Source organism: Oryza sativa, chromosome 2 (assembly GCF_034140825.1).
Source record: "Oryza sativa Japonica Group chromosome 2, ASM3414082v1".
Classification (NCBI taxonomy): domain Eukaryota; kingdom Viridiplantae; phylum Streptophyta; class Magnoliopsida; order Poales; family Poaceae; genus Oryza; species Oryza sativa.
In genome coordinates, this window is record NC_089036.1 from 33,079,375 (window position 1) to 33,096,319 (window position 16,945).

A 16,945-nucleotide genomic window follows, 5' to 3' on the forward strand; every position below is an offset into this window, starting at 1 on the left:
AGAGAGGAGAGTGGCTGATAGGTGGGTTTAACCAGCTGATTCAGCGAGTCAACTATAATTAACATATCACGTCTACAGGAACCACTTCCTAAATCATCGAAAGAGTTTGATTTGTATCGGTTTTTCAAGATGGGGAAGACATTATATTCAGTTTTGCTGTTGAGAGGCGATTCAATCAAGAAGAGAGATAAAGAGAGTCATAATAGACTTATTCCTCCCCCGTTTTGCGCACCGACTTCGGCCCGGCCCAACCCAGCCAGCACCTCTGCCCTCCTCGAGCCTACGGCTACGAGGCGGTTGCTCGCCGCCCCAATAAATACCCCCCGCCTCCCCTTCCGAGTTCCGAGCAATCGATCGAAACGCTTCCCCCTCATTCTCGCACAGCATCACACACGCGGAGTCCGCGCAGGGAGACCACGCGCGACTAGGCGCTCGACTCTCGGCGGTTGCTCCGCGGCATCGCGCACCCACGCCGCCACGACTCGCGAGAGTAGGGTGCGGAACCCTAGCCTCCGCAATGTCGCGCGGCAGCCGCGAGGAGGAGGATGAAGAGGAGGTGTACGACTCGGAGGAAGAGGAGGAGGAGGAGGGGGAGGTGGAGGAGAGGGGCGGAAAGCGGTCACGCGGGGGCGGCGGCGGCGGGAAGTGGTCCGGCGTAGAGAGCTTCATCGACGACGCGGCCAGTGAGGATGAGGATGAGGAGGAGGAGGAGGATGACGACGAGGACTACGTGGGTGGCGGCGGCGGCCGTGCCCGCAAGAGGAAGAGGGCGTCCATCCTGATCGACGATATGGCTCAGGTCGACGATGAAGAGGAGGAGGAGGAGGATGGCGAGTTCGAGGACGGTGAGTGCTTCCTGGTGGTCTCACTGGTGTTTGAACTGTGAATCCGTGATAGAATCGTTAGATTGATTTCCCAAATCCGAAATTACGAAGCACAGCGAAATCAGCAATTTCGTTTCGGTTTCTGCTAGCTGAGTCATTGGACGTAGAATTTGTGTTTGTTAATTAAGCGCTAAGTTGAGCGAACCAACAATTTCAATGCTAGTTCCTTCCCGGTTACCCTGGATAATCAACTCTGTTCGAAATGGTCCAGGTGTAGATTCATTAAATTTGGTGGTCAATTTCGTATTGATTCCATGTTGTTGCAGTTCTATGGTTGTTTGTGGTGGTTTAGTCTCATCTAATGGCAATAAGAATCGAGATTTCTGTTTAGCGATATGTGAAAACTTCAGTTGGAGGCAAAAGTTTATATTCATTCCGGGATTTTTGTCATAAATTGGGCAGATTTGCTAGGACAAAAGTAGTTCCGTCAAACTAACTCGACACCAATTAGGCCTTCACCAACCAAGAAGTTAACTGGGCGAGTGGGCGTAGTTCATTCAATCATCTCTATTTAAAGCCACGTTGCCTTGAATGGCAGGACTCTGCGACATGCCAATATGATGGACTGAATTTGCTGCTACTACCTATTATCAATGTTCAAAGTTGTCTGAATACGCTGATGGCCTGATGGCTGTTCTATGTTATTGTGATAGATCTGTTAAAAAATCTTCGTTTCAAATGTGAAACCTAATTGGAAGATGCTCCTACTCTTTGTTTCGAATGCGGCACAGGGAAGATGCTCCAATTAATTCATAAACTAACTAAGCTGTTTACTTGTGCTGACTACTAACATGTGTTACCTTCCTTTTGGTATTATCAGATTCACATTGTCAAAATATATCTTGTGTTGAATTATATAATATCCAAAAGCAAGTTCAAGTGTTTTAATGCTGTCAGCTATGGTCCTTCATGTTTTGGTAGGCTTTATTGATGATACTCGAGCTGACGACCCTGACCAAGATGTGGGAAGAAGCTCTAGACGGCATCCATCTTCTATGCTGGATGAAGAGGAGGACGTGGATGCACTTGTGAAGCTAATACACGACAGGTATATAATTCCGTCATCACATTTTGTGGATGATGACGATGGTGTGACTGAGGTTGAACAGCAAGCTCTTCTGCCATCGGTGAAGGATCCAAAGCTTTGGATGGTGAAATGTGCGGTATGTTGCAGGTTCTATCGAATAATGTTCTGCTCCACAATTTGTTTTCTGTATAATTTGATGCTCACTGATATCCAATTATGATTTTCAGATTGGGCATGAACGGGAGACAGCCATTTGTTTGATGCAGAAGTCCATTGATACGCCAGATCTCCAGATTAAATCTGTTCTTGCATTAGATCACCTGAAGAATTACATTTATGTGGAAGCATATAAAGAAGCCCATGTCAAAGAGGTACGGTGCTTGACCTGACATTGTAATATTCCTGCTATGTGATGGGAACTAAAATTTATTACAGGCTTGCAAAGGTGTGCGCAATATCTTCGCTTCAAGAAAAGTAACTCTGGTGCCTATAAGAGAGGTGGCTGATGTACTCTCTGTTCAGAGCAAGTCTACTGATATTTCAATTAACACATGGGTCCGAATGAAGCTTGGTGCATATAAAGGGGATCTTGCCAAGGTATGGCCATCACCACGGCAGTACAGTTTCTTCATGCTAACATTTTCTGCTACTATTTGATTTTATGACCTCCATCAGGTTGTTGACGTTGATGATGTGCATCAAAAGGTTACTGTGAAACTCATTCCAAGAATAGATTTACAAGCCTTGGCAAACAAATTTGTAAGTTGTTACTTGGTATAAATTGCCACGTTTTATGTTCACCTTTCAGCCTAACATGCCCTGTTATATTTGTGGTGATGCATCTGCTGTTAATACATTACCTTTTTAGGTTGTTGCTGCCATCATTTGGTATGATGTTAGGATTTCCTATCTGATGTGATTCACTGAATGCCAGATGTATTAATTTATAGTGGAACAAGTGACCATTTGAGTAAATTGAAAATTAAAAATCTGTACGTAGTCCGTGGTCATCTGCATGCTATTATCCTTTGCCAGTGCCGATGGGCTAGCATGATCAGTATTTCCCATTTTCAGGATGGACTTAAGGTTGTGAAGGAGAAGAAATCATTTGTTCCACCACCAAAGTTATTTAGCGCCAATGAGGCAAGGTGCTTTTTCCTCCGTTTGTAATCAGTATGTATTCATATATATTTGTATTGCTGCAATCTGCTAACTCGATTGTAAATAAGGAGATGAACATTCGTGTTGACCGGAGGAGGAATAGAGACTCTGGGGAATACTATGAAATGGTTGATGGTTTAAAATTCAAAGATGGTTTCTTGCACAAAACGTTTTCAATAAAGTCAATAAGCGCACACAATATTCAGCCATCATTTGATGAACTGGAGAAATTCAGGGAACCTGATAATGACATAAATGAGGATGCGGCCAGCTTGTCCACCCTATTTACAAATAGGAAAAAAGGGCACTTCATGAAAGGTGATTCTGTTATTGTTATTAAAGGTGATCTTAAGAACTTAGAGGGCTATGTTGAGAAAGCAGAGGATGCCACTGTTCATATCCGATCAAAATTACCTGGTCTTCTGGTAATTACTTGCAAAAGGAATTTTCATGTCATTTTCAATGTAGCCATTACGAATTTATACATCTCTTTGTGTACCTGCAGAACACACTTGTCTTCAATGAGGGGGATCTCTGCAAATGTTTCAATCCTGGAGACCATGTAAAAGTGGTGTCTGGTGTTCAAGAAGGTGCAACGGGCTTGGTAGTTAAAGTTGAAGGCCATGTTTTGATCATTTTGTCGGACACAACTAAAGAGCATGTGAGGGAATTTTCGTGGACATAAGTATAAGAAACTATTTGGATAAACTTCCATTATGCTTTTGACTTTCTGATGTGTTTATATGATTACAGATCCGTGTGTTCGCTGATCATGTTGTGGAGAGTTCTGAGGTAACCACTGGGCTTACCAGAATTGGTGATTATGAATTGCATGATCTTGTACTTCTTGGGTAAGCTCAGAATTTCTAATGAGCCATTGTTGTTGCTTACAACATTGAACGGCTATGTAATAACAATGTTCCTCCCATTCAATTTTCAGAAACTTATCTTTTGGTGTTATTATAAAGGTGGAAAAAGAAGCACTTCAGGCAAGAAAATTTGTATAGAACATTTCACGTATGCCTAATGATCTTTTGTTCCCATATTTTTTGTGTACTAACCCCCAAAATGCATTTAGATTCTCAAGGGAGAGCCTGACAAACCTGAACTAGTTCTTGTGAAACTCAGAGAAATAAAAAGCAAGATTTATCGGCGAACATCTGCAAAAGATCGGTCCAGTAATATCGTGTCAACAAAGGATGTCGTTAGGGTCATTGAAGGAGCTTGTAAAGTGTGTACAGTTTATTTTATTTGTTTTTAGCTTTTCATATTATATTCTGTTTTAGTTTTTTTTCTGTCAGAATATATGTTTATTACATTATCCCATTATACTATATGTCTAATACACTTTGTCACAACAGGGAAAGCAAGGGTCTGTGGAACATATACACAGAGGAGTACTTTTTATTTATGATCGTCACCACCTTGAACATTCAGGCTTTATCTGTGCAAGCGCACAATCATGCCTCCTTGTTGGGGGATCAACTGGTAGCCGCCGCGGAAATGTATGTTTGAAGCTATTTACCTCTGTTGGTTGTCTTGGAAGATTTTCCTAACCATTTTGCTTCTCTGATACAGGGTATGGGTACAGTTGATCCACGATTTGGTGCTTTTAGATCTTCAGCAAGGATTTTGCAATCTCCAGGAAGGCTCCCCCCTAAAGCACCTCATACTAATTGTATGAATATTATCTGCACAGCTCCTTGTTTTTTTTTTATTTAGGCTGCATTGCTCTGCTAAATGCAATAGCAATACCAATTCATAATTGTCCTTCCTATCTAATGCAGATGGCAGACGGTTTGGAGGCAGAGATCATGGTGGCAAAGGGCATGATACCCTGGTGAATAGATGTATCAAGATTAAATCTGGCCCCTACAAAGGATATCGTGGTCGTGTTAAAGAAATGACGGGAGCACTTGTACGCGTGGAGCTTGATTCACTTATGAAGGTTGTTGCAGGTGAATCTTTGTTGTCATTTGTTCTATTTTTGGTGGGAACTTTGCGCGCATTTGTATTAAGAAGGGAAGCAAAAACCAATAAAAGGAGATCAACGAGTACACCTCTTCATGCAGCAATCGCTGCGGACACACTACAACTTTCATTCCTGAGCTGCATTCCTTCCAAATCCCCACTATTTCTTCTGATTTTTAAAACTATCTTGCTTCAAATATGTAGTTAAGAGAGAAGATATTGCTGACACAGCTACTGTTGCAACTCCATTCGGGTAAATTTCTTCCTCCTTGTCCGTATATTTGGAAAGCTGTTTGATTTCATTTAATGACTACTTGTATCGACAGTGAATCTCATAATTCATGGGGCAACGAAACACCTGTGCACCCATCTAGAACGCCACTGCGTCCTTTTCAGACTCCATTGCGGGACCCTGGAGGTGTGTCCATCTTACATGCATTATGGTTATTATAAAAATTAAGACAGCTAAGATCACTTATTTGTTCCTTCCGTTTACAAATATGTAGTTTTGGACATAACCGAAGCAACTTTGACTGCTAAATATCAGAATATGTTTACTAAGAAGTAACAAAAATGTTGTATTATGATCCCAATGTAGCTATTTTGGGTCCTAAGAGACTGGGAGGTTTATCTATAATGTCATAAATGTAAAGTGGAGAGAAGTACTAATTCCATGGCACTACTTTGTAGTTTTGTTTTCTTTATGTCATCTACTCAATATGTAAAAAATTAATGCGGATAGACTTTGCTACTTAGTACTTGAGTACTCAGATGGTGATGGAAGATTTATATGGAGGCTAGTGCATCTGTACTGTTTAGCAGCATAATCAATGGCTATCATTTCTCTACTGTTTAATCAACTTAAACTATATGAGTAGTCACCTCTTTGTATCTTGATTGGTGTTGTTTTTTGGAGGGAGCCTTTCCTCTCCTGAATGCTTATCAGGAAGCACTTCGAAATGGGTGTGATAGATGTAATTCAGATGAACGATGTAAAATTTGACTGGCGTTGTGTCGTTGGCCAAACGAAAATATTATGCAGTTCATGCTATAAATGGTATTTACTTTCTCTCTCTCTCTTGCACACACACATATTAACAAGGTGTTCGTCTTTTACAGCAACACCAGTTCCTAATGGAATGCGAACTCCTATGCCTAGTCGAGCATGGGCACCAATGAGTCCACCAAGGTTTGTATGCTGACATTATGTGCAATTTAGTTTTATAATGAAAATGAATTATGTTGTGCAAGCGAGCTAATTCTAGTATAAGTTTATTTTATATAGATTTGTTGTTGACTAATTCAATTATTACAGGAATGGCTGGGAAGATGCTGTCACTTGGGAAAGCAGCCCAACTTACCAAGTTCGTCATGCACTTATGCTATTTCTTGACTGCTCTTTATTTTCTGTAGATTAGCTTTGGGTTGGCAATCAATGGTAAGTTTTTGAGCCTCTACATTTCACTTTTGCAGCCAGGAACTCCAGTTCCCCAGCCACACGAAGCCCCCACCCCTGGGTCAGGATGGGCTGTTACACCTGGAGTTAGTTTCGGTGATGCCTCCGGAAAAAATCCAAGCTCATATGCAACTCCAACACCTAGTGGGCAACCAATGACCCCAAATCCTGCATCATATCTCCCGAGCACACCTGGTGGTCAGCCCATGACTCTGGGTTATATTGAAATGGATATAATGTCTCCTGCCATAGGTAATATTTTTATCCTTCGAATTCGTTGCTTCTCCAGCAAAATGCATTCTACAGTCAATCTGGATGGTGATCGAAACTATCTAGAGCTCTGGATGCACTTATTTGGGTACTAATTCCCAAACTGCTTTCAGGTGAGGAGGGCGGTAGGAACTGGCTTTTACCAGATGTTTTGGTCAATGTGCTCAGGGAAGGTTATGATACCACCTGCGGTGTGGTTAAGGAAGTCCTCCCGGTGCGTACTATTTTTACATCTACAAGATGACCCCCCTAATTCTTCTTTCACTTTCCTACACTGACACATCCTTGAATTTAAACTCTAGGATGGATCTTGCCGCGTCGCACTTGGGTCGTCAGGCAGCGGGGATGAAATAACTGCTTTTCCAAACGAGTTTGAGGTTGTCAAGCCTAAGAAGAACGACAAGCTAAAGATAATGTCTGGGTCTTGGCGTGGACTCACGGGGAAATTGCTGGGAGTCGACGGATCTGATGGCATTGTGAAGGTGGATGGTCTAGAGACGACGGATCAGACGAAAATTCTAGACACGGCGATTTTGGGCAAGCTAGCAGCCTGAGGCAGGCCGATCCTACAAGCCAGACAAATTCTTGTTCATATCTTAGTGTAGCGAGTAGTCAGAGGTGTACATGTATTTTAAGGTGTCCTATTTGTCCCTGGATATTCATACCAGGATACGCTCTCGTCTCAAATGACAAATGATACTGAACAAGTTGCGAATGCCAGCTGCATCGTTGACAATTGATGTTGTCTGCCCTTGGCCATCAGGTCGTCGATACATAGATTGCTGTACCAGTCATTACTCTAGAAAGAAACGGAAGAACTTTTTGCAAAGAGATTTCACATAAATTGAGAAGATGACATCAAGACTCAATAGCGACCAAACAAAAGTACAATAGGCTGTATTTTATAATACTAAGTATCCAAGTCATTACCGAGAGATGCAACACTAATTTATGCTTTCAGAAAATCTACTACACGGTGTCCTGTCACAACGGGATAAACTGGATAAGATCTCTGCCTTATCTCCTTCCCTTCCCCTCCACAAACTCACTCACTCTCTCTCTCTGGATAAGGCCGAGAAGGCTGAGAAGAAGCCAGCCAGAAGGAAGGGATCGTCGTCGTCGTCTTCGGCGGCCGAGGAGGACGACGACGGCACGGCGTCGGTGAGGTCAGGGGGCGTCGGGGGTGATCTCGCCGCACTTCCTCGACGCCGTCCTCCGCCCGCTGCGGCGCCGCCTCCGCGCGCACGCTCCCCGTCACTGCCGGCGCCGGGGCTGCTGCCCTCCTCCCTCGCGCTCCTCGCCAAGGTCTCCATCGCCTGCTTCTCATGAGCCACTTGTGCCGCCGTCCTTGCCCGCTGCTCCTGCCGCCTCCTTGCCGGTGAGCGCAGGTGGATCCTCCGCTGCCACTGTAGAAGCAGAAGAAGCCGGCGGTCCCGGTGCCTCGGCTGCCGCAACGCCGGCGACAACCTGCTCTAGAACCTCTACCTCCTCTTCTTTGCCATCAACTTGAAGATGAAGTTGCTGCAGCGCGTGTTCTTGGAGATGGTCACCGTTGACTTCCGGCCGGACCTCACCACCTTCAGCGTCTGCGCCACAGCCTTCTCCATCAGGCATCAGTCGTCGTGATACCTCAGTATTAGGCCTGGTATCCACAAGTATCAGGCCTGGTACAAGATTACTTAGTGTCAAGCGCTCTTCGTCGATGTCGACGCTATCCTCCTCTCATCAGTGTTATGTGCAGGTACGGACTGATACCTAGGTATCAAGCTTGGTACCAAGTACTAGGGGTATGGTACCTCAAGGGTATCATGCCTGGTACCTAAGTACCATCCAGTATCCATGGGTACCATGTGCATGGTATTAGGTACCAGATACCTATAATTATCAGGTACCACATGGTACCTGATACCTATTGTACCTGATACCTCGAGGGTATCATGCATGGTACCTAGGTACCATCCATGGGTATCTGTTAACAGTGAAATTTGGTAAGCCCAGAGTAGTCATCGGCTTAGAGTCAGCATCGGCTTCGAAGTCCTGAGATTAGCCGATGAGAGTTGTCAAGTCGTCAGTTGTCGGATTCTTGCTATATTCGGTTAAGGAAATTGATCTACTAAAGGAAGCTTATCCAAAAGAGACCGAGTTCAAAGAGAATGCGGCATGGCAAGTTATCTATTAATTAGGAATAGTTTGTTAGTTTCCTTTTATCTTTAGGAAAGTGTGTTTAGTGTCCTATAAGGACTTTATCTTTTCCTTTTATCTTTAGGAAAGTTTCTTTCTTGTCCGACAAGGACTTGTATCAACCCATGGGTATAAATATGTACACCTGGGGTCTATGTAATCTATCTTCACGATCAATACAATTCGGCGCATCGCCACCCTTTTTACTTCTACTTTTGTTTTACGTTCCGGCGGAACTTGGCACCCGGCGCGGGGCTACATCGTCTTCGATCTCCGGCGAAGGGATAAGTCTAATGTTCCGCCGGTCCAGGCAATTGTATCGTCTACGTCGGCGTCGTTCAAGGCTGCATCAGTACATTCGACCTCTTGGATTGCTCTGGTTTGGATGATATATTTGCCTACCTATTTATCATATGTCTCTGTTAATCTAGTCTTAGCATATCAATTTAGCTCTATCGGCTGCTTCTCGTTTTAGGGTTTCTGCCGGTATCGGCTAAATCGCGTTGCTAGATTAGATTAGCTTAGACATCTACCACCCTGAAAACTCGGTCAACAGCTTGATTGTCTAGATATTATGTTTCTTTTCATACTTAGTGTTACATCAGTTAAGTTTGATCTACTAAGTCGTGCTTAGAACCATAATCTCTAGCCTGCTTTTGATTGCCACTAAGGGTTTCATCGGGGTTTCAGCCGGTGAGTTATCTGGACGTTGCATCGGCTCATAAGGATTGCATATACATATAAGTTGGATTTAGCCGATGACAACAAAGGTTTCACTGTTTAATCTAATCTTGTGGATTTCATGACATCGGACCTCCAGTTGATGTGTGCTTTAACCTTCGGATCGATGCTTATTTATCATATCATTATCTGCCGATTGGTTTATACTGGACTATATTATTGTTATATTTTATTATCAACAGCCGATTGCCTTTATATCATCATCTACATTGGACATATAGCCGATTGCTTACACCCTATCGCTATCGGCTAGTATCGGCATCGGCTATTATCGGCTATCGGCTGGAACTATTCCATCGGCTTGTCAGCCGATTGACTGTTTTGATCTATTATTTGCATATCTTGTCAGTTGCAGGATCAAACTGACTGGCACGCTCGCATCTAATCAAGATTTGGACCTGCACAGGAGCTAAGCAAATCTCTCAGCCGATGTGTTCGATTTTCTCGTCAACAGTACCATATGCATGGTATCAGGTACCAGATGCCTAGTACCTAGGTACCATCCATGGGTACCATGTGCATGGTATCAGGTACTAGATACCTATAGTTATCAAGTACCACCTGGCACCTGATACCTATTGTACCTGGTACCACGGTCAAAGGTGGGGGAAGGGGGAGCACGCCGTCGCCGCCTGGCTGACCGGTGGCCACACGTTCGTTGCCTCCTCTTCTGTTCTCCCTTCCTCAGTTCCTCTCCTCAACGTTTCTCTTCTCCTTCTGTTGTTGTTGCTGTCGGTGGGGGCAAAGAGGAGGATTTAGCGGGGGAGTTGTCTGCTGCTCCCGCTGCTTAGGGGCGACGACGCCGACGAGGAGGTGTGTGCTTCTCCAGGTGCAAAGGCAACACGACGCCGGCAAGGGAAGCGCGCGATATCAGGAAGAGCCAGCTAGGTATCGTGCCTCTTCACGTGGACAACAGGGACACGGGACGCCATTTTTTTATTTTGTCGTGTGTTTTAATTATCCCGTGACATCACTTTTCCACGGTATCTTGTGGGCTAGCTGCCCTCTTATGCTTTACTCCTTCCGTTTCAAATTCTAGGTGGAGTAGTAGTACTTAGTCCAAAGAAACGAACAGAACTGTTTGACCACTGGGCACTTCTCAGCTCGACGTGATGGGACTAGTTCATCAAGGACTCGAACTCGTTATATCCACAGTTAAATCCGCGGGACTTGCACGGAATTGACTGTGCCTTCGGGTCAATAATCTTGATCGCCTACAGTGTAATCCGACAATATCTATCCTATACTATTGTTCAGGTTGGAAAAGCAGCAGCAGCCGCTAGCTTGGTGTGTCAAGGCGGCTGTCAACAGGCAAGCTCGAGCGAGCTCGCCTGTCTAGGCTTGAGCTCGATACAAGCTCGAGCCGAGTCTATAAAATGTTCGACCTTTCAAACAAGCTCGATTTAAGCTTGAGCTTGATTTTTAATTAGAACAATATATATTTTAAAGGATAATCTTTTTAAAAATAATTAATTTATGATCTATCGTAGAAGAGGAAAAAGAATAAAATAAATATATGATGCCAATACAAGGTATATAAATAACATATTTGATCTACAAATTTATTAAATAACAATAAAAAAAATCTAGAAGCTCAAGCTCGGCTCGACAAAGCTCGCGAACTTTAAAATAGGCTTTAGCTCGGTTCGTTAGGAGCTCGAGCCGAGCTCGAATCGAACTTAGGACGAGTCAAGCTCGAGCAGCTCATGAGCCTTGAGCTTTTTTTTTTTTTTTTTTACAGTCCTACGTCAATCCCGTGCCATGATTCCCATGAACAGCGCCAGGTACCCGACGAGCCAAATCACAAGCGCCAGGAACAGGCGCGGCAATGACGACACCGGCTCGGCGTACACGCCAATGATGGCCGTCGCTCCAAGCAGCATGAACTGGAACGCGTAGACCCGCTGCATCGGCGGCCTGCGGCGGGCGCGTTCCGTCCTTGGTCCTGGCGCCTCCTTGGCGACACCGCCGGCGTCGTTCGGAGCCATGGGATTAGGACGGATCAATGCACCACGAGTCCACGACGGCCGACGCCGCCGTGGGATGTGTGAGTAATCTGAGTGAGCGCCGCGAGACGAGGTGTTTTCTTTCCGAATATGGCTTCTGTTCTGGGCACGAACTCTGATTACCTTATTTATAGCTGTCGGCCGGTATGGCAGTTCGGGTGTGTGTGCCCGTACATTTCGTGCGATGGATATTGGCTGCTGTTTGTCTGCATCCTAGCCCTTGGGCACCTGCACCTGCAGCTTCGGCGCAGCTTCCTTCGCGGGATCACGGCGTCCGCCCGTTGCTTTCACGAGCGAACAGGTGACAGTGACCTGACCTGGCTGGCTTCAATCCGAGGTGTCTCCACGTCTGTACATGCACACATGGCGCATGAGCATTCGTCACCTGCTCATGATTTCTCGCGGCAAAAAACATGGGGGTGGCTTCAGTCAAGATGCAGGGTCATTAGAACAGGTCGTGACCGGCTAATCATTCTGAAACTTGTTACCATTAGTCGGTGGCGCCGAAATTTCCCTGTAATCTCGTTCATTTCTCGTTCGCTGGTTTCGGCCTAACAAGACAAACCAGCGGTTGGTGGAGCCCAAGGGTTTGGGAATTCTGCTGTACGTCACTCGAGAACAAATATTCATTGCCGACCCATTTAAACGACTCAAATTTGAGTATTCTTACAGATTAGACAGAAACAAATAAAGATAGTGTTATTTTTTATCTGCCTGTTCCTATTCTAGAACTTTGACCCTTGTATGAATAGCCGTACTTTATTTAGTTTTATCATAAGAAAACAAAATGCTACCAGCCCATCAATTAAAATATATGTTTGGCTTCTTTGGAGCGAAGGAAAAGTGGAGGAATTTTGGAGGACTAAAATTCAACAGAAAAATTTCCCACATGGTCCTTTGGAGAATTGGAGTAAATGAATGGCTTCTCCGAAATCATTTGATTATTTCATATGAATTTTGGAGAAAAACTCTTTGAATTATAGAAATGAAAAAAATGGAGGAATAGGAAAAATACTTGATTCAGATAATAATACAAGTATAAAACATAGAATTGCAAAACATAGAATGATCATTTGATTGGACCATATAGATTTGAGAAAAGATAAAGATACAAATGAAACTTTCCATGAGATTCTACTCATGTTAATTTTCGTCCAAAACTTGCATGGAATGAGACATTCTTCATATAATTCTATAGAAATGAAATCCTTCAAAATTGATATGATTTTCCTTTGAATTAAGGGGGCCTAAGTCCACTTGCTTTTCTATAATGTTACCAGACAACACTTTTTTGCAAAAACCTCGTGGATTTAGTCCCTTTGAGTTCCTCTGAATTTAGGATTATGGCACGGCATCCTAATCCTGAGATTTTCATGCATCTCAGGGTTTACATTACCGGTTGACCACTAAATTTCGAGCCCCATCGGTATCACGGTTTTCGATAAATTTCGATCGGTTATCGATAAATTTCGACTGAATTTTGACCAAATCTACTGTTTAACCTTCGAAATTTCAATCAAAACTTAATTCCGAGTCATGTCGAAACGTCGAAATATCATGGAATTCGACATGTTTTTGTCGAAAATGTGAACCCTATTCTCAAGTTCTCAACCAATCTAGAATCGGCCCAACCCACCTAAAACAATCCCTCTCCGAGTTGGGCCAAAAGTTAGCAAACCCATCTGTAGAGCACGGCGCCCCTTTCTTCCCCAGGGATCTCCCCCTCCATCCGGCGGCCGGGCGACGGTGCGAGAGAGTAGAGAGAGACCCGAGCGAGAGTCCGACACGGGGCCAGCAAGCGCTGGGATAATGGCGACGGCGGAGAAAAAGAGGCCTCGGAGCAGAAGCGGCGGCGGCGGCGGCGGCGGCGTGGAGAAGAGGCCGAGCAGGAAGCAGGTCTTTATATTTCTCTCCTCTCCTCTTGTTGATGGGGCCAGTATCGATAGCTCGTTCGTTTCACCCTACCCGTAGTCGATTACTCATGGCTGATACGATTTGTTTTATATTCCGCGAAACCGAATAGCTGATAAGATTTTGTGTATTTTTTTAGTAGATGGTGTTTGGCACTTGGTTATGTCAGAGTTCAATTAGCGCGCACTTCAAACCCTACAAGTGTGTCGAATTCCTTTATTTTCATAAACTGCGAAAGCTGCAGTGTCAACTTTATTAGACTCATGTGTTCTTCTGTTGAATACGTATGTTGCAACCTCTAGATTTTTGTCAAAAGTTCTTTTTTTAAACTTATTTGGTGGGTGGTTTGTCACTCCTGTCACCGAGGTAGCATTTGAGGAGTAATAGCGGAGATGTATCTAATATCAGGGTCTCATTCAGATAATCTTCTGCCTTTGCCTAGATATTGGGGAGAAAGAAGGCTGTTGAAGAACTTATCAGGAAAGCTGTAGCCGTGAAGGATCATCTAGCGCAATTTCCTGATTTTCATAAGTATCAGAGAAATGGTAACCTACATTGTCTGTTGGTGAACAAAATTCACTACCTTAGGACTAGTAATGTTCCATCATGATGTAGAAACTATTAATATTCCCAGCGAAAGGAAAAAAAACTCCTAATGTCAAATTTACCTCTATAATTCCAACACTAGGCCCTAACAAGTCCTATTCAGTACAATGCAATTTTCTTATATGTGTGTTGTGGGCATTATATCAATCTCACCTTTTTTATGCTTAGGTCTTTTGGTCTACTTGGAGTCTGGACATGGAAATCAACTTCCATTATCAACAAGGAAGTACATCCAAAATCTTCTCAAGGTCACATATATTTCTCTTTCATTTTGCTCTTAGTGCTGCTGGATATTTTGCATATCTTCCTTTTACAGTTTCCCCATAAATATTGAATGTAATGCTAGAAAGCAATAATATAGGTTAACATGGAGGGACAATATGGGCCAGAATGGCCTTCAGAAGAGAAAATTAAGCGCCGGGAAATGGTTGCCCCAGAAGCACGATATATCTTTGTCCGGCAATCTTCAAATGCCATTACCACCCAAAATATTATGAAGCAAGATTCCGGGCTAGAATTTACACATGAAGCATGTAATGAAGATCGCTTGATTGGTTTTGTACACTACAGATTTGTTTTGGAAGAAGATGTTCCTGTTGTTTATGTCTATGAGTTACAGATGGTGCCTTCTGCACAGGGGAAGGGGCTGGGAAAATTTCTAATGGAATTGATTGAACTTATAGCTTGTAAGGTAATGTGACTTGTTTAACAATTACTGATGGTTTACTAAAATGACCTGCTCAATTTTGTGTGTACATATTTCCAGAAATATTATGCGTACTTATATTCTTCTATGATACCTCTTATTCCTTCATCTGTCTTATCATGTACATTTTTTAGCATAAAATTGCTATCTGAAATCTCAGCATGAAGGATCAGCTGATTTTGATGGCGTGTACATGCAGAGCCAAATGGGAGCAGTGATGCTAACTGTTCAGAAAGCTAACAACCTTGCTATGGCTTTCTACAAGAAGTTGAGGTGAAGTGCTAGGCTTGAATATTTCCTCCACAGTTTATTTATGCTAAATTTATACCTTATCGTTGGTTTGTTAATATTGCAGTGACTGCTGGTTGAAACATTTCAATGTAACTCTTATCCTGCAGATATGTAATATCCAGTACTTCGCCATCACGAGTAGATCCACTGGTATTGTTTTGCCTATAAACTATAGTTTTTATTGATTAAGATGTTCATATCGTGATCCTTCCAGTGTCTACAGATTGGGCTTGAAAAAAACTATGAGATTTTGTGCAAGGCATGTGAATCTGAAGCTAAGTCCAAATTAGAGGTATGCAGCATGTTGTTCAGTGTTGCATAAATTTACTGCTACCTTCTTGCAACTTCTAAGATGGTTGAGTCTGATGAATAGAAAAAATATTCGCCAGACAGGCATATTAATCATTCACTAAATTCTTTATGAGTTGGCTGTGTTGATCCTTTTTCTTAGTAACAAATCTTCTTTGTTTAGTATTGGCTATATGCCAATTACTCACTAATGCATAATGTGGTGAATTTGCATTAATATGATGTAAAACAAGTCCTTGATATGTATTTTTGTTAATATTTGCAGGAAGGCAACTGAAAACTCCCTGCGCAATGACCAATCTTGTTAAAATGTGATGTGATGATGGATGTTGTTCTCCACTACAGTTTTGACACCTTACAGGGTACAGCACTACAGCTCATGCTTGAGCGGCCGCATATCGTCAGGACACCATGTTATCGCAATGCATTCAGATGTATTGCACATTTGCACTGTTCTTGTCTGAATGAAGCTGATCCTGCTAATCCATCCTGGGAAACAAACACGATTGGCTGGCCCATATTCTTTCCTTGCAAAACGCAAATGTACATCTGCACGATGGAGAGCATATGAAGGTTGCATGTCGTAGGCTTGAGACGACAGTAATGCAACTTTTTGCAAACTATGGATGGAGATTCACAAATAGACTTGAATAAATGTATACTCCTTATCTTGGTTTGGTCTTTTATTTTGTTGGTGTGTTTAATTTCATTTTGAACTACGATACTTTGTAATAATTGGCTGTAGCTCTGATGAGCAAAGGCTGGAATGTTTCATTCCATTATCTAAAAAAACATCTGCACGTTTCTCAATTTTACTTGGAGGAAACATGCTGTTGCTGTATGGTCGTCAATATTACTTCAGGTAGGATGGCAGATGGCAAATTCGCAGGCACGCATAGATACGACCCCGAGAGCTCAAGCCGCTCAAGGCGCGTTGTCGCGCTTCTTCCGCGGGGCTCTCTTCCCCCTTGTGACGATGATCGCGTCGCCGCTCCAGGTCTCCACCTCCTCCTCCGGCTCCGGCTGCGGCTCCTCCTCTTTTGCACATCCGCGCCTGAGCAGGAGACGCTTGCGCGGCGGCAGGTGGTGCTCGTCCCCGACGCCGGCGTCGGCGCGGTGCTCCGTGCGGCGCAGCCCGCAGCTCGCGCATATGCGCCGCCTCATCTTGATGGGATACTTGCGCTGTTTCTCCGTGAACGCGCCGTCCTCCTCGCCACCGGCGAACGTCGTGCACACAGGGGTCAAAGGAAGCGAGAGCGACCTATTGCTCGTGCTCAACATCGTCCCGCTCCACTGTAGATTAATCTAAGTTCGATGTGGATCGTATTGCCTCTCGATCCATGTTTTTGTAGGTCTAAAAGAGCTCGGGTTTTTCTGGGATGAAGAATGCTTGAGCATGCATGGGGCGGCACAGCACCATGGGAA

The 16,945-nt window shown here is 43.7% G+C and overlaps 2 protein-coding genes and 1 pseudogene across 5 annotated transcripts; 2 read left to right on the forward strand and 1 right to left on the reverse strand.

The window, feature by feature from the left end:
• Positions 1 to 350: 350 nt before the first annotated feature.
• Positions 351 to 9,156, forward strand: LOC9267296 (putative transcription elongation factor SPT5 homolog 1; annotated as a pseudogene). The gene is made up of 21 exons (XR_010739496.1): positions 351 to 845; positions 1,806 to 2,047; positions 2,139 to 2,282; positions 2,347 to 2,508; positions 2,587 to 2,670; positions 2,986 to 3,084; positions 3,141 to 3,497; positions 3,578 to 3,733; positions 3,826 to 3,923; positions 4,013 to 4,061; positions 4,151 to 4,303; positions 4,434 to 4,577; positions 4,651 to 4,750; positions 4,860 to 5,030; positions 5,248 to 5,296; positions 5,370 to 5,461; positions 6,163 to 6,232; positions 6,359 to 6,407; positions 6,517 to 6,751; positions 6,883 to 6,983; positions 7,072 to 9,156. The product of XR_010739496.1 is annotated as a putative transcription elongation factor SPT5 homolog 1 (transcript).
• A 4,252-nt stretch (positions 9,157 to 13,408) lies between these two features.
• Positions 13,409 to 16,330, forward strand: LOC4330878 (uncharacterized). Of its 3 annotated transcripts, none has more exons than XR_001542961.3 (8): positions 13,409 to 13,593; positions 14,051 to 14,153; positions 14,383 to 14,462; positions 14,576 to 14,905; positions 15,120 to 15,193; positions 15,276 to 15,361; positions 15,426 to 15,503; positions 15,786 to 16,330. XR_001542961.3 is itself a non-coding variant. In XM_015768395.3 (8 exons), the coding sequence occupies exons 1-8, from the start codon at positions 13,507 to 13,509 to the stop codon at positions 15,795 to 15,797; spliced, it is 798 nt and encodes a 265-aa protein (XP_015623881.1). In that variant the 5' UTR covers positions 13,409 to 13,506; the 3' UTR covers positions 15,798 to 16,330. The 3 variants fall into 3 exon arrangements, 1 of the variants encoding a protein (XP_015623881.1); XR_001542962.3 differs by having other exon boundaries at positions 15,435 to 15,503; XM_015768395.3 differs by having other exon boundaries at positions 15,319 to 15,361; positions 15,435 to 15,503.
• Positions 16,261 to 16,933, reverse strand: LOC107277523 (uncharacterized). Its single transcript, XM_015768397.3, has one exon. The coding sequence runs from the start codon at positions 16,799 to 16,801 to the stop codon at positions 16,445 to 16,447; it is 357 nt and encodes a 118-aa protein (XP_015623883.1). The 5' UTR covers positions 16,802 to 16,933; the 3' UTR covers positions 16,261 to 16,444.
• Between the last annotated feature and the right edge of the window lie 12 nt (positions 16,934 to 16,945).